Source organism: Lepus europaeus, chromosome 18 (assembly GCF_033115175.1).
Source record: "Lepus europaeus isolate LE1 chromosome 18, mLepTim1.pri, whole genome shotgun sequence".
NCBI classification, from domain to species: domain Eukaryota; kingdom Metazoa; phylum Chordata; class Mammalia; order Lagomorpha; family Leporidae; genus Lepus; species Lepus europaeus.
Genome location: NC_084844.1, coordinates 40,993,365 through 41,013,432, shown reverse-complemented (window position 1 = coordinate 41,013,432; position 20,068 = coordinate 40,993,365). Strand labels below are relative to the sequence as shown.

Genomic DNA, 20,068 nt, shown 5'->3' with positions numbered 1-20,068 from the left:
AAAGGAGAGCCATTTATTTAAGGAATGAGTTTCCCTGGAACAACCAGAATTACAACTAGAATTTCCTTGTTGTCAAGAAAATCACCAACCCTGAAGAACTGTGGCAGAGCAAACACCACATTTTGCAAACCAGGATTACAGGAGAAACAAAAACAAAAACAAAAACCTCAAGGACAAAAGCCATCTTCTGTGCCAGAATCATCAGATGCAGGAGTAAAATCCTAGCACATGAACAGGGACTCTGCACCTATTGGTTATAAATGACATCATGCTTTCAGAAGAATCATGTTCGTTTTTTCCTATTTCCAGCAAATTGGATAGTCTGGAGCTCCCTCTCCTGGCCGTTAGGATTTTTGTTGGTGCTGTCATACTACAAGCCCAAGGCAGAATTTATCCACAGCAATAAATCACTTACTGGATGCTTATGGCCTTCCTTATTTGAGTGGACAGTCTTTACATCCAACATGCACAGTCATTTAACTCCTCAACAATGAAGGAAATCTCACAGATCAAAATGAGAGGAAGGTCTCGTGAAATAAGTTACCTTTCGGCTAGAAAAATGCCCGTGCTTGGCCAGTTTACTGTTGAGTGCTTCCAGGAATATCTCATCCGTGACTTTGCCGACATTCATGCAGGCGTCGTCCAGGATTGCAATGATCCCCTTGTGCTGCTGCTCCACCAGGTCCACGATGATCTGATTGTTGAAGTAATCAATCTGCAGATGCAAGGAGGAAGACAGAGGGGACAGTGATCTGATGGTGCCTCTGTCTTCATGGTTCAGCCAAAGTTCCCTGGGCCCAGGCATGTGACTGACATCAGCCAGCTCGCATAAGATGAGCACGTGCTCCAACAGGGTTGTGTGGTTCCACCGTTACATTTATAACATGAAGCACTTTATCTGCGATGAGTGTAGCCCAAGGCAAAAATTATAAGGAAGACAACATTTCTCCCATTACCAATTATTGTTTAATCCCGCCTGTGTATCCCACACCCATCTTACTCTCAATTTCCAAATCTGTTTACTGTTTTTTTAAGATTTTACTTGAAAGTCACAGTTACACACACACACACACACACGCACGCACACGTCTTCCATCTGCTGGTTCACTCCCCAAATGGCTGCAATGACCAGAGCTGCGCCAATCCGAAGCCAGGAGCCAGGAGCTTCTTCCCAGTCTCTCACGTGGGTGCAGGGGCCCAAGGACTTGGGCCATCTTCTACTGCTTTCCTAGGCCATAACAGAGAGCTAGATAGGAAGTGGAGCAGCCAGGACTTGAACCGGCGCCCATATGGGATGCCAGCACTGCAAGCAGCAGCTTTACCCCCTATGCCACAGCACCAGCCCCACAGGACAGGTTAACCACAGGACCTAGCTTCCATTAACTGCCAACAGATAACCTTAAATTACTATTTGATACAATACTTGATAATGAAGTTAGGGCACTACCCAGAACCTGTGTTTTTTTTTTAATATGACTAAAATGCAAAACAGCATTTCCTCTCTTGTTTTCTGAAAATTACAAAGCCTGAGTCTGAGTGTTGACATTTTTCTGGGTATGATATAAAAATATTAGTTCTGAGGTATAACTTTCATTTACTTCCATGAATGAATGAAGTTACCACTTACTCTGGCATTTTAGCAGCTTCTACACCTGATTATTAGGAAGGTGCTGCTGCACATCCGAGAGCAGGGACAGATAAGGTACACACCAGTAAGTGGCGCACCTCACCCTCTTTCCTTCCAACCCCTTCTCACGCTCACCTGGGTGAGCCCTGTTTCCACACCATGGAGGTCCCCGGTATTCCTGGCCCGTGTTTTACAGCCCAGGCCTGGTGCCAGTTAACTGTGGCTTCCCACCCCTTTCTAGTGCTGAGAAACCTGCAAACTGGGCCGCAATGACTTTCTTCTACTTTTCCATTTTGTCTAAATTGGTTAATTCTGGATTGGGCATCATTTTGCAATTTGGCAGTCTCGGGAGACATTCTGGATCACTGAGGACTGCTCGGGGCTGCCAGTGGGTAGAGGCCATGGGGGTAGCTACACACCCCTTGCTGCACAGGACAGTCCTGTGAGAGGCACCTGGCCCCAAATTCCAAAGATGCTGGGGTATACAAGCCTTGGTCTGTGCATTTACTTTTATTGTGAGTATTTATTACATTTCTAATTAGGGTGAAAAATTATCTCTGTCTTTGGAAAAAAAAATGCTTAAAAAAATTTCAAGAGGCAGGAAGTCCAAACTGATTAATAGCTGATACCTTAGACTTTGGAACTGTGGAATTAAAGACCAAGTCTTTGTTCTAGTGACAAAAGAATGACCTTTCCTAAAATTGTATCACTAAAAGTCATCTTAGCTGAAGATTCTATTCGCTTTTAGTTTGTATGTTTTTAAATTTTTTATATTAACAATAATTGTATATACTTAGGAGCTACATTGTGCTATTTCAACATCTGTACACAATGTATACCAGTCAAATGGACATCTCCCCATCTTTGAAATTACTTTAAGATTGGAGGCTTGGCACTTCTGTTTGTTCATACAATATCTACTAGGTTATTGTGAAACAGTCCCCCCACTATGCTGTGTAACACTAGGAGCTTACTCCTTTGATCTAACTCTGATTTGTTAATGTTGCTTCAAACATCACTGAAAGCCACAGCTTTCAAACCAGGTTCTTGCAGGAACTTGGCACTCCCAGGAGGTTTCTAGGGGATACAGGGAGCTGGGAGAGAAGGGACGGACTGGCTTAGGGACATGGGCTCTGGCCTCCCATTCCCTCTCCAATGCAACAAGTTTATGCCACAGCTTTATCAACGATGCCTGTGCAACTTGATATTCTTGAGCAGGATGTCTGAATCAGATTTGAACCACACGTTTTATGACTGAATTTGCTATAAAAACCATCTAAGTTTCAGTTATACTGTGCGTTATATAACACATTCATTCCTAGAAAGCTTGATAAACTTAATTGAACTTATTTGTAAATGTGCTCAGAGTTCACTCGACTGTCAAGTTCTTGGCAGTTAACAAATGATTTTTAAACTCTGGCAGCAACAGATGTTAAAAGTGAATGAATCAGGGGCCGGCGCTGTGGCGAAGTGGGTTAACGCCCTGGCCTGAAGCGCCGGCATCCCATATGGGCACCAGTTCGAGACCTGGCTGCTCCACTTCCGATCCAGCTCTCTGCTATGGCCTGGGAAAGCAGTAGCCCAAGTCTTTGGGCCCCTGAATTCACATGGGAAACCTGGAAGAAGCTCCTGACTCCTGGCTTTGGATCGGCCCAGCTCTGGCTGTTGCAGTCAATTGGGGAGTGAACCATTGGATGGAAGACCCCCCCCCCCCGCCTCTCCTTCTGTGTAACTCTTTCAAATAAACAAATAAAACTTTTTTTTTTTTTTTTTTTACAAAAGGTGAATGAATCAGAGATATAAACAGGCATTATGTACCATCAGACACAAGTTCACACATAACACACGAAACACATGGGGGACAAGGCACTGGTTCTGGATCCAGTGAAGACTCTCGACCTAACAAGGAACACGTGGGACAAGCCAGGAATACAGTGAGCAAGGTCCAGGCTGTGGGAGATTCCACACGGCTAACGATTCCTTCTCTTCAACAAAGGATTGCCAAGAACAGAGCAAGTCAGGGATGGAGGAGAAAATTACAGACACGCAACAGACCCAGCAGTCTTCATAAGACAGCAGCAACTACAGGACAGGTGAGCAGGCGTGAAATGTGAGCACCAGCTGGATACCGGACGTGAAGGACTTGGCAACTGGTGAGGTGTGATCAGGGTACTGTGATTACGGTTTTCACCTTTGAGAGAGAGAGAGACTGGAATATTTACAGATGCAACAGTGTGATGTTTTAGATTTGCTTCCAGATACTCTGGGGGAGGGGAGGAGAGGGGTTGGGGGGATACAGAGATAACCCTGGCAGTCTACTGGTAACTGCTGAAGCTGAGGAATGGCAACATAAGTACACTACACTATGATCCCTTGAAATGGTCCATAATAAAAAGATTTAGGGGCTGGCACTGTGGCATAACAGGAAGAGCCACCACCTACAGTGCCAGTATCTCATGTGGGCACCAGTTCAAGTCCTGGCTGCTCCACTTCTGAACCAGCTCCCTGCAAATGAGCCTGGGCAAGCAGCAGAAGATGGCCCAAGTGCTTGGGTCCCTACCACCCACATGGGAGACCTGGAAGAAGCTCCTGGCTCCTGGCTTCGGCCTGGCCCAGCCCTGGCTATTGTGGCTATTTGGGGAGTGAGCCAATAGACAGAAGAACTCCTTTCAATCTCAATCTGTCTCTGTAACTCTTTCAAATAAAGAAATAAATCTTTAAAAAAAACTTAAAGAAAAGGATAACAGTGTTCAGAAGTTTGGGACTTTTAGAAGGAAATATCCACGCTAGACAGTCTATTCTGGGGGGATACGGCATGTGGTGACTAACTGTCAGCCTTTAGTTCTCCCAGGAACACTTCTTTGTTGGTTTACTTGGTTATGAATTTTTGCCTTTCAGGGTTTTTCCAGTGTCTGGATAGCCTACTGTAATTATTACTTTTACTTTATTAACTATGCCTGTAGAATTTTATTCTGATTGGTAAAGGATATTGATTAGTACCTCTGAATCAATCTGAATACCAAGTTTTATGATTGAACTTGCTATATTACACAATAGATTTGTTCTTAAAAAGCTTCAGATAAGCTTAATTAAAAATTGAGAAATATTTTAAACATACTGTGAGAGTTGGCTATTTAAAAAACATGATTTAAGGGGCACAAACAATAAGAGACAAAGTTTCCATTTGTTGGTTCATTCCACAAAATGCCTACAACAGCCAGGACTGGTCCAGGGCCGAAGCTAAGAGCTGGAAATTCAATCCAGGTCTTTCACGTGGATGGCAGGAACCCAGCCACTTGAGTCATCACCTACCTCCTTCCTCTCAGGGTCTCGTTAAGAACAAGCTGGAATTGAGAGCCAGAGCTGGGATGCTAACAGAGGCACTCTGACATGGGACATGGGCTGCCTAACAGGTGTCCTTACTGCTAGGCCAAACACCTGTCTTGAGGTTTCACCATTTAAATCAAATTGTTGGGATGCCCACATGCCATGTCAGAGGGCCGGTGTTGAGTCCTGGCTCTGCTCTCAATTCCAACTTCCTGGCGATGAGCACCCTGGGAGGCAGCAGGCGATGTATGTGGGTCCCTGACATCCATGTGGGAGCTACAGTTCCATTTCTAGGGATTCAACCAACTGGAACTCCAAAATATAAGAGAAAAAGTTGCATCTGTACGATCATGCATGGACTCTTTTTCTCATCATCATTCCCTGAACAACACGGTATAACAACTGTGTACTTGGCATTGACACTGTACTCGCTGTCGTAAATCACCTGCGTTTTGTATGAGGGGCTGCACAGTGTGCAGATTTCAGTATCAGAGGGACCCTGCAGCCATTCTCCTGTGGATATTGATGGCAACTGTACTGGCAGATGATAAAGTCCCACTCAGAAACTTACAGAAACTCATAGGTTTTCCACTGAACAAGTCTATTCTCAAAATTGTTTAAAAATACAAATTAAACAGGAAAATCACCATGCCTTCTTTCTGCCATCAGCAGGACTTCCAGTCACAGGAATCAGACGGACAAGGCAAGCCTGTGAGCTGTGTGCTCCCTGGGGCTTGGGTCCCAGGCCAGCCATACTTCCTGGCTGTGTCCTACCAGACTCCTCTGACAAGTACCAAGTTCACCAAGAGCCACAAGCACAGAGGTGCTACCCGAAGTGTGACACAAAGGAAACTAAACGGGGGTGACAGCCAACACAAGCGATTTTATGGAAGGTTTCAGAGAATATGAACATTAACTGAAGATGATACAATGCCATTTAGCTTACAAACAAGAAGAGGAAGAACCTGAGGGAAAGAAAGGCAGGGAAAAGAAAACACCAGATTTGGAAGCAAAGTCTGACCAACTCCGGCCAATTCAAGGCAAAAACTGAGTAACACATAAATGACGCCAAACACTTGTGCACAGCTGTGAGGCAGAAGGCCCACATGGCATCAGCCATAGAGTGACAACATCAGGTTCACTGTCTGTAACCGCATTTTCTGAGTACCAACGAGGAAATCTATCCCACGTCACAAACCTGAAAATCCACTGTATTACATATTCCAAAAAGGGAAGCTAAGGTTCAGGTGTCTCAAGTACCCAAGAAGATGGAGAGAGGTCACATCATCAAGGACAGGGGAAGCCCCCAAAGGCGTTTGCCAGGCCGTCCACTCACGTGCTTCCAAGGGATCCCTTCCCGCTGGTACTCCTCCTGCTCCTGCTTCAGCACCAGCTGGATGAAGAGCTGCTGCAGCTTCTCGTTGCAGTAATTGATGCAGAACTGCTCAAAGCTACAGGAAAAGGAGTAAATGAGGCTCATGTAAACATAGAACAGGCAACGGGGGGTTCTGCATTTTCTCCTCTTTACCTGTTGTTGTCAAAGATTTCGAAGCCATAGATGTCCAGGACACCGATAACTGTGTTTTTCCCGTGGATTGTGGTGTCGTAGTTCTTGACCTCGATAATATCGTTGATGCGAGTAACAATCCAACAGAACAGGCGCTCGTATATTGCCTACAACGGAAACGACACCATAAACTCTTGCCCTCCAGGGAGTGAGTCCTCTGTTTGGATTTGTTATGTTTTAAATTCCTGTCCACCTTTTCCTTAAAGTTTGGCAAAACTGCTATTAGCCTCAAGCAAAAACAGTTAGAAGTGCAGAATCATCTATTAAAAGACAACATGATATAGGTACAACTAAAGCAAATGGCCTGGGTCCTTACGAGTATGATTAGTCACACACATCCTAACACCACTCCACAGGCATGCTTCTGTGCCTGGCTATGTTGGAAATTTGCATACTCCCTCATGTAAGTCCCTTCATAGCTTTGGAGTTCCTTTAAATAACTATAAAAAGCTGGGAACCAAGAAGTTATCTTCCACTAAAGTTCCATAAATTCAAAATAACATGAATATTGACTTCTAATGAGCCAAGTAAAGATCTGAGTCTAAAGGCCAAGGTCTGAAATTCCTTGAGAAGCAGATGTGCACCTGATGCTCGGGGCACCTGTGGCGAGACACACCTGGATTAAGGCACCACACTGGCACGCAGCGTCCGCACACCCGCTTTCAGCAGCCCGCTCCCTTCACCTGTGCACATTGTTTCCAATCCCCATTTCCTGTTAGTCGTCAGCCCCCTCCGGTCCTCACGTCAGTCCCCTCCGGTCCTCAAGTCAGTCCTATGACTCCACCAGAGACCTCACGCACCTCTACCTACATGCTTCTTCATCCCTCCTAGGGACTTCTTACTCAGCTTCTTGGCATCTCTCAACCGAAGTTTCCCAGAATCTTCTAGAAACATCCTCCTCTCTAGGACTCACATTATCACCTTTTGCTCTTGTCTCACTGGTGGCTCCTTCTTGGTGATTTCTGGCAAGGTCTCCTCCTCTATCTAACCTCTGAGAGTTGGAGTTCTTCCTGGTCCTTTTCCCTTCACCCTTGAACACCCTGTAAGTAATCTCATCCAGTATTAAATAATGCTAATATAATACGGCTCCTGACATAGTTTGAACAGGATTTGGCTCCCCAAACTCAAGCAGATATTTAAACTACATCAGTTAATATGGCTAATTGATTACATTAATGATTGTGGCTCGAGCATGGAGACTTAATCTAATTATGGCATCTGAGAGGTAGGCCTAGTAGGAGGTCTTTAGGTCATGGGGGTGGGTCCTTGGAAGGTGTTCAGGAGGATTGGTTATGTAGGCTGGGCATGCTTCCTGGCTCACCAGATGCTTGAGCCAGGGGCCGCCTGATCTTGGACTGTGAAACTTCAAAACCGTAACAGAAATAAACCTTCCTGCCCTCTAAGTAGCTCCTCCTCTCTGGTATTTTAGTTAAAGTAACAAGAGGCTGACCAACAGCTCCACAGCACGGTGGAGCTCCAGACTAAGACTTGCTTTCTCTCTACCTGACAGTGGCTCTCTGATGTCTCATATCCACTTCAGACTTGTCAAGACTCTCGATCTTTTCACCTTCAGAGATGGTTCCTACCCTTCTTTTATCCATGAATAAGTGGCACCACTTAGGAATTAATTCATTCATTCAGCAAGTATTGGCTGAGTACTTACTATGTTAGTCTGTTGAAAATACAGTGCTAGGCAATGTAAATGCAGCCTCAGTCTCCAAGGAGCTTAGGGAATAGAGCAAAGAGAAAAAGCACACACACACACACACAGATGCATGGGCTCTAAGGGGTACTTGACCCACTCAGTGTTCAGGGGAAGGCTTCTCTGAGAAAGTGACAATTGGCTGAGATCAGAAGGATTGAGGAAGCAGTCACTAGGCCAGAAGGGACCGATCTAATCAGAGGAAACAGCATGTGCAGGGGCCCTGTGTCTGGAAGGAGAAAGGATAAAGATAACATGGGAGACCTGAGAGAAGGCCAATGTGCTGGGGCGCAGAAAGGAAGCTGGAAGATGGGATAAAACAAAGCAGGAGAGACAGCTGGAGCCTCAGGTATCAGCCTGGACTTTCTGTCCCCATTCAACAGCTCTTGTGATTTCATTTTCCCAACAGGTGCATCTCCAACCATCCAAGCCTTCCCATTCCTGCTACCTTCCTAGCCCAAGCTGTGACCATCTCTCCTGGAATAATAAACATCCCTTACTTGGTCTCTTTGCTTCCATTCTTGTTCTACATCCTATAAGATTCTCCAAACCAAGGCCAGAGTTATCAGTTTAAAACTTGAAACTTTTTTTTAAAAGGATTTATTTATTTGTGTGAAAGACTGAATTACAGGGGGAGATGAGACAGACAGACACAGAAATACCCTCTGTCTACTAGTTTACTCCCCAAATGGCCACCATGGGTAGGGCTGGGCTAGGCCAAAGCCAGGAACCTGGAACTCCACCCATGTCTCCTACATGGGTGCAGGGGCCCAAGGACTTGGGCAATCATCTGCTGCTTTCTCAGGTGCATCAGTAGGGAGCTGGATGGCAAGTGGAACAGCCAAGACTTGACCCTCTGCCCCACAATGCTGGCCACTAAAATTTCAAACTTAATGTCACTGCCCCTTCTTAAAATCCTCTAGTTGCTCTTCACTGCACTTAGGAGAAATTCCAATTCCCTCAGAGATTAAAAAGCAAACCTGAGACCTATATGAAGGCAAAAACTGAATAAAGAGCAATCTAATCAATAAGCAAAGCAACAAAACAAAAAAACAGACTTGAAAAAACACAACACTTGCCACACAGGTGGTAGACCAAGGGTTAGAGTTTATGTTATAAAAGAGCTCTGACTTGAAGGGAACTCCTCTGAGTGAGAAAAGCGAAATCGAGAGACAGGAAAGGGGCCACAGGAGGAGGGGCCTGGAGAGCGGCATCCGCGGCTCCCGGGCCGGTCTGCTCTGCCTGTGCTGCCCGCAGCCGGAAGGTTTCACTGAGATGGTGCTGGCCACAGCAGGCTGTGGTCTCTAAAAGCTGCAACAGACTCTGGAGGAGCCCCGCACATGTCCACGCAGTGCGCTGTGGAAGGCACGCTGGGCTCTCACCTTGGCGAAGGCGTCTCTGCCGTAGCTGGCCTCCTGCTCTGTGTGCTGCTTGTCGATGATGTCCCGGCCCGTGGCCACCGTGCGGTAGAGGAGGGCCTTCTCCACCGCGTCGGTCTTGGTGGACAGCAGCTCTGCTATGATCGACACAACCTGGCCGTTCTCGATCAGAGTCGTGTCTCCATCTACCACGAATTTTAAATTTCCCTAAGGCAGAAGTCAGAAAACACAACACACCGTCTCCAGTGAGATTCTGGAATACTGCGCCAGGGATGCATTCGTCAATTTGAAATAGAATAATTATATGACTTGGTTTATATCTCCTCTCTTAAACACATCACATATCCCAAGGCAGAAAAACCTAGCACTTCATCTGTTCTTTTCCTCTTCTCCAATTGCTTGTCTCTTTTTTCATTTTCAGCGCATGTTATCAGTGGACAGAAGTTTTACACTTTTATTCAAATCTGTACATCTTTTGCCTTAGGATTTCCTTTCTTTGATGTGATACTTACACCACTCCTGCTACTAACACACAGTATTCAGTATTTCCTTCTAATACTTTTGTATTAAAAGTATCATTTAAACTTTTAACCCACCCAGAACTTAATGTATGTGGTGTAAAGTGAGAATCTAACAACTGTTTCAGGTGGTTACTGAGCTGCCCCAATACCATGTAGTGGGTATTCTAGCTTTTTTCTGGTGATCTGACATGTCACCTTTTTTAATAAGTTAAATTCCCTAAGCATTTGAGTCTATTTAAATCCACTCGTTCACTAAGTGATAAATACTAATGAACCCTGTATGAAGTATGCAACACACCAACCAGTCCGTGGCTTGATCTGCTGATTTGGCACTGGACTTGTGCAACAGGTTTTACAGTGCTGTCACTGTTGCTCTCATTTTAAATTCGGTAGAAGTGGTCATGCCTTCTCCTTCCCTTCTCCAACCACACAGCTCTTCTTCCACTCATTTTTATTTGCTTCTCTTACAGGTTTACTATTCCCAGAAAATTCTGGAATCATTAAGGCCAAGTTAAAAACTAAATACAATTCTTATTTAGATTCCAAGGGGGATGCTGCACTGCATTTTAAACTAATTCAAAGAGACCACTTGGTTTATGACTTCCTCATGAGGACATTGACTTGTCATTTCCAGTGCTGTGTGCTCTTTCACATACAGACCTTGCACATTCCTGATTCACTGTTGTTAACAACACCAAGAGGTAGCTACATAATGTGATGGTGTTAGTAGGCAGGGTCTCTGGAAGGAGAGTGGACTGGATTGAGCCTTCAGGGTACAGGCCCCCGACATTAAATCCTGGTGGCTTCATTACAGACCACACAGACACAGCGTTGCTGCCAACACTCCCACTCTTGCATAATTTCCCAGGAAATAAAAGGAAAAGTAGGAGAAAGGAAAAGTTAGGCCCCAAAAGCACATGGTGCTCTGTGCTACCTGGGACTCTGCCAGCCAGAACATCATCACCAGAGGCTGAACCCAAGGGGCCTGTCTGACCTTGGACTGTGAACCTCCAGGACCACGAGCTGAAAGAAACCTCTTCTCCCTTCATAAGTGTTTTATCCCAGATAGTTCATTATAGTTACAAAAAGCTAATATACACTCATAAATTGTAAAGTTAGTCCATTACACTTAAAATATCTCTGATTATATAATGTAAAGGGCAATGAAAGATCTCCAAACCACGGTTCTTTACTTCTTTAGACTGGCTGGCAAAGCAGAACACAACGGGGCCACGTGTCAGTCCATCTAGTGCGGAGTGGGGGCTCAGGGAGGAGCTGGTTGGGGTTTGGAGGCAGCCACCCCACCTCATTTCCCAACTTGTCACGTGAGACAATCAAAAACCCGGTTCTAGCAATCAATCTACCACTCCACGTTTCAAATACCATCCTCAGCCTATATCACTAGCTGTCAGCTCATTGCTGAATGACCTGATCCTGGAACCTGACCAGGTTGAAGTCTGATCCCGATAAGACAATGCACCCAAGCTATCATCTCAATCTCTCCGAAGATTGTAAAACGGTGGCAAGAGCCACAGGCAGAGTCATTTCTTCAAGGCATGAGCAAAACGGTTCTCTAAATAAATCACCTCTGAAACTGACAGGGCAAAAGCACAGCTTCCAGAACGGGAATCCGGCCTCCCAGGGCGGACAGCTCCTCGGGAGGAGGCCCCACTCACCAGGTGAAGGATAGCAGCCAGAATTCTATACACCGTCTGAACCTCCTCGGCCTGGAAGCCGATCACTTTCATGGCATCGGCCACGACTTTGAACTCAGCAGCGTCATTGATGGAAGACTGGGAAGGGAAACGGAAGACTGCAGTCAGACACGTTTCATGAGAGCCTTGCTCTCCAACCAAGGGTGGCCAAGGACCTGGCCGCTCCACGCTAAGTCACTTGAAGGGGCGATGCGCGTCCACAGAAAATAAAATGGTTCTGGGCGGAAACGTTTGTCCAGGGAGACAAAGCCCACTGTTGTGTGAAAACCATCACCCAAGACAGGTGCAGTGGAGGGAGCAGGTCCTGCCCACCATTCCCCTGTGATCTGTGGAGGCAGTGGGAGGGGCGATGGCAAAAGGGAAATGGGAACGTGAAAGCCTCCAAAACACATGCTTTCTACTCTGGTTGGTGGCTCTCAGATCCACAGTTCATCTTCACAGACTGGCAACAGCACTCTCACTCTTGCGTCATCAGGCCTTTTATTTCCCAGGTAAGGGAAAAAGGCTCCCGAACCACAGCCACCAGCTCCAGCCTTCAGCAAGCTTTCGCTTAGCCCGGGGCCAAATCCTGACCTTTTCACTCATTCGACCAACATTTGTGAGCCTGCTCCTCTAGTTCAAAGATGGATGGCCTGCCCCTCGGGAGCTGTGGCTGTCAGGTGGGAAACCCAAGCGTGGGAGCAGAGACCCAGCAGACAGCAATGCTGACTGTGGACACTGGAGTGTTCCCGAAGCAGCAGCTACACAGGACCTGATAAGCCTTTCCTTGGTGAGCTGCACCTGGCCTGATGCTCACCTGCTGAGGGAGGACACAGGAAGGGCCTCTCCACCTGCTAGTTGAGCACATGTTCCGCTGGGGTGCGGGCGACAACCAGGCCAGCTCCTTTACCTAGTGGGTTTTTGGTTTTGTTTGTTTTTTCCACAGTGCTTAAAGACAGTGACGTGTGTATTTATTCATAATTTACACATACAATCATACATCCATATAGGGTCCAGTACGGTCTTCTAGTGCATGTACACAACATGTAATGACCAGGTTAATTAGCATACCCATCACCTCAAACGCTGATCACTTGTGTTGGGAACATGCAGAATCCCATTAGCTACCCTGAGACACACAATTAACTGTTCAGTGAGTGACCTCCCTGTGCTGCAGGTCATCACAAGTTACTCCTCCCACCCAGCTGCACCTGGGCACCCATGGCCCATGCTCCTCCTCCCAGTCTCTGGCGATCCCTGTTCTTCTGAGATCAGCTTTCTAAGCTTTCACACCGAAGTGAGAACATGCAGTAGTTTTCTTTCTGTGCTGACACGATGTCTCCCTGCCTCATTGCTGCTGCCACAAACGACAAGTCTGCATCCTTTTTTACGGCTGAGTACTATTCCACTGTGTAGAGGTAGCCACGTGCTCTTTATCCACTCATTCACCAACAGAGCACCCAGGTCAACTCCACACCCTGGCTATGTGAACAGGGGGAAATAAACACGGGAGTGCAGGCATCTCTTGGACATTCCGGCTTCCTTTCCTTTGGATTTATAAACCCACAGTGGGACTGTTGGACCGTACAGCAGTTCTGGTTCTAGATTTCTGAGGAAACTCCATAGTTTCCCACAGGGCTGCACTGATTAACATTCCCATCAACGGTGTAGGAGAGCTCCCCTTTCCCTACATCTTCACCGGAATCTGAGTCTTTTTTGTTCTTTAGCCATACTAACAGGTGTGATAGTATTTCACTGTGGTTTTTAATTTCCCTTTCCCTGATGATTTCATATACTTCTTGCCCATTGTGTATTTTCTCTTCAGACCTGGCTACTCAGATCATTTGCCCACTTTTTAAATTGGATTTGGGTGGGGGTGGGTGTTGGGTTGAGTTCTTTCATCTCAGCAGCTGAACAGCTTGGAAGTATTTTCTCCCATTGTTTCTGTGAAGAATGTCATGGTACTGTGACAGGGACTGCACTGAATCTGTAGACTAATTTTAGTAGTATGGACATTCAAAACATTAGTTCTTCAAACCCATGACCACGGTATGGCTTTCCAGGTCTTAGTGATCTCTCCTACCCCTTTGTTTCAGTTTATTCCATGTTATTTTTCAGTTTTTGTTGCTGTTGTTTTAATGTGACTGCTTTCTTCATTTCTTTTCTGTTACTTCTAAGGTGCTGAAATGTTACTGATTTTTGCAAGCTGGTCTTGTATCTGGCATTTTCACTGAAATCACGTCAGTTAACAGGGTTTTTGTTTTGTAATTTTCGGGGTTTTTTGGTGGAGGTTTTAGTTTTCCTATATATAGGATCGCGTCAACTGCAAACAGGGACAATTTGGCTTCCTCCTTTCCAAATTGGATGCCTTTATTTCTCACTTAATTGTTCTGGGTAGCACTCTCAATCACTGTTGATAAGAGATTCACTGATTTGGAATGAGCATGTGGTTCAATTTCCATACATTTTTTAAAATTTCCACAGTTCCTCTGGTTGACTACTAGTTTTATTGTATTGTGACCTGAGAAAATGATTTCGGTTTTTAAAAATCTGTTGGTAGGCTGGCGCCGCAGCTCATTAGGCTAATCCTCCGCCTTGCGGCGCCGACACACCGGGTTCTAGTCCCGGTCGGGGCACCGATCCTGTCCCGGTTGCCCCTCTTCCAGGCCAGCTCTCTGCTGTGGCCAGGGAGTGCAGTGGAGGATGGCCCAAGTGCTTGGGTCCTGCACCCCATGGGAGACCAGGAGAAGCACCTGGCTCCTGCCATCGGATCAGCGCGGTGTGCCGGCCGCAGCGCGGCGGCCATTGGAGGGTGAACCAACGGCAAAGGAAGACCTTTCTCTCTCTCTCTCTCACTGTCCACTCTGCCTGTCAAAAAAAAAAAAAAAAAATCTGTTGGTCCTCGTTTGGTGTTGGTCTAATGTAGGGTGCAATCTGGAGGTAGGAATGTATAAGTGCAGCTGGCGGGGCAGCATTCCACAGACACCAAGTCCATTTGTTTCACTGTTAACTTTCTGTCTGGATGACCTGTCCGTTGACAAGTGGGGTGCTGAGGTCCCCAGCTTCCATTGCTGAGCAGTTGGTTTTGCTTTGTTTAACACTTTGTGCGAGATACTTAACCCTGCTGAGCCTTGAATTCTTCATGGATAAAATGGGCATAACAATACATTTCTTACAGGATTGCCATGAAAGTCCAGTGAGAATTTATAATAAAGCGCCTCCCCAGCTCCTAGCCCATGAAAAACAAACCACTCCAAAAGTGTCCAGTATTAGACACCGTGTTGAAACGACAAAGTAACTGAGCGACAATCTGAACGTCCCACAGGGGTAATTGTTAAGGCACTGAATTAACCAGCAGGGGATTGCTCCGCCAGGGCTTCCTGTTATGTGAAATCATTAAGTTCTTTATTACTTTCGGAGACCTTTCACTGGACTTTTCTCTTGCTGCAACTCAAAATATCTTCATTGTACATGATTTCTACATTGCTTAAGAAACATACAGCACAATACTTCATAGTTGCTAGAATTATTACATTAATTTATGCTTGTTTGCATGGGAAGATGTTTACTTAATTAAGATGTATTGCAGGATTCTGCTTATAAGTATACAGAAATCACTATCAGTAATTATTTCTGGATGGTAAGATTCAGTGTATTTTCACTTCCTTTTGATTCAGCTTTAGTTTTTTGGTTTTAAAAGACTTATTTAAAAAATTTATCTGAAAGGTAGAGTTAGAAGAGTGGGGGAAGAAATAGAAAGAGATCCTCCTTCCTCTGGTTCACTTCCCAGATGGCTGCAACATCTAGCGTTGGGCCAGGTAGAAGCCAGGAGCCTGGAACTCCATCGGGTCTCCCATGTGAGTGGCAGGGCCCCAAGTCCTTGGGCCATCTTCTGCTGCTTTTCCAGGTACATTAGCAGGGGACTGCATAGGAAGTAGAGCAGCCATGACGTGAACTGGTGCTGATACAGGATGTTGGCGGCATAGGCAGCTGCTTAATCTACTGTGCCACAACGCCAGCCCTTAGTTGCTGTTGTTGTTTTAACAGGAATTCTCAGTGGGTGAGAATGCTGGGAAGACAGTATTCCATCATGACCTGGAACTCAACCTTCTCAAAAATTTTTATTCAAAATGTATTTATTTGAGAACAGAGAGCTCTCGCTGGTTCCCTCCCCAAATTCTTAGGCCAGGCCAAAGCCAGGACCTGGGAACACAATCCAGGTCTCCCATGTGGGTGGCAGAAACCCCAGAACTTGAGCCATTACTGCTGCCTCCCAGAGTGTGCAACAGCAGGAAGCTGGAGTCAGGAGCAGAGTTGGGACCTGACACCAAGAACTGACATGGGAGGCAGATGCGTCAACAGGCATCTTAAGTGCTTGACCAAATGCCCACCTCTATTTTAGGTTTTGACTGTGATTATATATTACTACTTCATTTTTGTTAGAAAGGAAGAAAAAAAGGGAATAGAAAAACAGGAATGGAACACTTCAATGAAATGAGACCCTAAGCTAAATTTAATTTAGAAAAAAGGTTAAATGTTAATGTAATACGTTCTGTAGTAAATTCATTACATGACCTGGCCAAAAGTAATTTGGTCAATAAGACAATCTGACAGAAAAGAAATATGTGTAGTCACTGGCTTTTCAAGTGTTGATTTTATGATCCTTTTACATCTTTAAGTACCCCTGGCCAGTGCACAGGAAGTTGGAGTATGGCCCTCTATTTTTTTTGTTGTTGTTGTTTCTAATTAATTTTCAGTCAAACATTCCTGCTCTCAGGCAACTATAAAATAGAGTTGATGTAACCTAAATGTCAAATAACGGGAAATTAATTGCAAAAACCTAAATATCATTTATTTCTACACATAGCAATAAAAATACAGCTAATCCAGTAATGAAGGTATAATAGCTTAAGGCAAATAGTAAAAATTTAAAAAAGACATACTTCCTACATCTTAGATCCTTTTTAAAATAATTTTTAAATTTTTCACCTGACTACAAAAGTAATGCATGTTTTTATTAGAGAAAAAATTTAAAAATATGGAAAAGCAGAATATAAATATGCATAATTCTACCTATCTGGAATAAACAGTTAAAATTGTGACCCCTGGGGCTGGTGTTCTGGCGTAGTGGATAAAACCGCTGTCTGCAGTGCCGGCATCCCATATGGGCACCAGTTTGAGTCCCATATGCTCCTCTTCTGATCTAGCTCTCTGCTATAGCCTGGGAGAGCAGAAAATGGCTCAAGCCCTTGGGTCCCTGCACTCACACGGGAGACCTGGAGGAAGCTCCTGGCTCCTGGCTTTGGATTGGCCCAGCTCTAGCTGTTGCAACCATTTGGGAAGTGAACCAGCAGATGGAAGACCTCTCTTTCTCTCTGCCTCTGCCTCTTTCTAACTCTGCCTTTCAAATAAATAAATAAATCTTAAAAAAAAAAAAAGAAAAAATTGTGACCCATGTCACTCCATTTCTCTTATGTACCTTCCCCTCTACAGATGAGATAAAAATGTAATTATTGTTTTACAGCCAACCAGTAGCAAACTATTCCATCACTGATACTGGTTTTAGAAAGACTAGCAGAAATGGCATAGAAAATTAATTAATTTTTAAAGAAATATCATGTAGGATCTCTGTCTTTAATGTGCTGTATACTGTTATTTAATGCTATAACTAGTACTCCAACAGTATTTTTTTCACTTTGTGCTGCTATATGGGGGCAAACTGTTGAAATCTTTACTTAATATATACTAAACTGATGTTCTGTATATAAAGAGAATTGAAAATGAATCATGATGTGAATGGAAGGGGAGAGGGAGTGGGAAAGGGGAGGGTTGCATGTGGGAGAGAAGTTATGGGAAGGGGGAAGCCATTGTAATCCATAAGCTGTACTTTGGAAATTTATATTCATTAAATAAAAGTTTAATAAAAAAAAAGACTAGCAGAAAACTAATTAAAAATAAGAACAAAACTGGGCACACAAGTATGTGTGCATGCAAGGAAAGCTGAATAGAAATGCCCCCAGGGTCACAAAACTATTTCTAGGTTACATCACAGTCAATATATATATATATTAAAAAGAAAACAGTGAGCAGACAGAGTGCTGTTAAATTTTCTTTCTTTTTACCAACTTGCCCATGGCCTAATCACGTGGGGTCTTCTCAGGAGGTGGCCTTGCTAGTCCTACTGAAATTCGTATAGTGTCAAGACAACAGGACCAGGAACAGGGCTTAACATTCAAACACTGAGGTAGAAAGAGACGTCTTTCCTGTTGAATGGCGATAATATTGTAAAGTGGGCTGTTCACCAAAGCTGTTGACTGAATCACTGTTCCCAAGAATTTATAAAAAGAAGAGAAGACACACTGATTCACCCAAAGGCAGCAGGCTCCAACAGATCATTATTCCGAGCCCCCTGTCTGCTTCCTTGTCTGAGCAGCAGACTCTTACCTTTAGCTGGGCTCCTACGTGGATGTAGTTGTAGGATGAAAGGGATTTCTGGAGATGCAGAGAGCGTAATATCTGCTCGGAACCTCCTTGCAATAGCTGAAAAATATTCAATTAGGAAAAATCGGCAAAAGACACATTGACCCAAATAAACCAAATGCTCTAAGTCAGCGTTAATCTAGCTTTTATTCACTTTCTGGGACTAATTCACCTTGGTCTTCCTGTCTAGCTCTGAAGCAGCATTTTTCCCCTTGCAGGTAAGTAACTGCTTCAGTGTCATCAGTGAAGGGAACATAAAGCAGTCATGAAGAAAATTACTGTAAGAGTCTTAGCTCATTCACCACATCCCTGGTATGAGAAGTTCTGGCTTTGGCCATGGTCCTTTGTGAAATGAGATCCTATGCTCTGTGGTGGACACCTGCTTAGCTGCTCATCATGACAGGGCATGGTTGGGTTTCAGAATTTGGAAGCAAGAGGCTCCTGCAGGCAGCCACGTGCTCCCTCATGTCCTCACCAGCCTTGGAGACCTCAGGCAGGGAGGCCAGAAGGATAACCACGACTCCAGTGTTGCACAAAGACACCGAACACCCTCACCCAAATGGGGAAAGCACCGGGAAAAGCTAGGAGTGTGTGAGACACACAGACTGCTTTCACATTTTGTGTTTATTCAAAACACAGCAACTTGTCAACAAAAACCCAACACAATACTGATAGGCATTATGTTTAAATCTCTACATCCAACTGTAGGCTTTGGTTTATTTTAAAAGGTCTAATTAGCAGACTTTAAAAATCAAATTGTTTTTAACCAAATAGAACAGAACTTGTTTATACCAATGACAAGTGTCTACTGCAGCATAACCCAGAAACAAGTGAACTGGCCCAAGATGCATTCAATTGTTCTGTCACCATGTGGTCACCTTCAGAGGCAGCGCACACGGGGATGCTGAGCTTGCATAATTTGATCACACACTTTATTTATTAGCCTTGGTTCTATCACTTGGGGCTTTAAAACACTATAATAATGTGCCAAAGTTGTTCTCGGAGTGTAGACAGCAGCAGGAGGGCTGCTGGAAAGATCTTGCTTTACATTCTGAAAGCACTCCCCAAAGAGGTATTCAATATTCTCCCTAAGCTTTGCTGAGATCAAGAAGACAATTCTCTCTTGAATTGACAAATCCTGGTTATTTTAAAAAAGTAATCATCTTGCTTTACAGGCTCTATGTGCAAAATACACTGAATTTGCATTCCCATCCCTGGAACTCCCTAAGGTGGGAACAATGGCTCCAATTAAAACTAATTTAACATGTTTAGAACGTACCATGTGCACAGTCATTAAGCTGTTGTCTGCGTTCCAAGGAAATACAGGTGATGGTCAAACTCGACCAAAGCAGTTGCCTTGCTGGCTGACACCAGCCAGCTCTTCATCACAGTCATGGCAGATCTCCTGAGACACCAGTGTTTTAATTTTTAATCCTATTCCTACCCCCCCCTTTTTTATACTATGCAAATATTATCAGGATTATTGTAGGGTAGGGAGAGGAGGAAGGAGTGTGTGTGTGTGTGTGTGTGTGTCGATGAAGGAAAAGGAGGGATAAACCAGGAGAGAGTCCAATGTTGAAAAAAATACTCACTTCCTATACAAATGAGCAAATGATCAATTATCTGCATAGCAGAGGATTACTAACCTGATAGAAAGAATGAAAGCTTCTTTCTCCTGGCTGTTGTACAATCACTCGGGACTGAGGGAAAAAAAAAAACACATTAAAATAGTAAATCTGAAAATGTGCCCCTAAAATGAAATGGAAGCCAC

The 20,068-nt window shown here is 44.6% G+C and overlaps 1 protein-coding gene across 1 annotated transcript in view; it reads right to left on the bottom strand.

Moving 5' to 3' along the window:
* The window catches only part of MYO1D (myosin ID), a 353,018-nt gene that overhangs the window by 226,574 nt on the left and 106,376 nt on the right, over positions 1-20,068 (bottom strand). The window contains exons 5-11 of the mRNA XM_062216283.1: positions 19,944-19,997; positions 18,262-18,357; positions 11,800-11,916; positions 9,606-9,809; positions 6,483-6,628; positions 6,291-6,405; positions 545-715 (exon numbers count right to left, since the gene is read on the bottom strand). Of these exons, the coding sequence (XP_062072267.1) occupies positions 545-715; positions 6,291-6,405; positions 6,483-6,628; positions 9,606-9,809; positions 11,800-11,916; positions 18,262-18,357; positions 19,944-19,997 (903 nt within the window). The remainder of the gene's footprint in view (positions 1-544; positions 716-6,290; positions 6,406-6,482; positions 6,629-9,605; positions 9,810-11,799; positions 11,917-18,261; positions 18,358-19,943; positions 19,998-20,068) is intronic.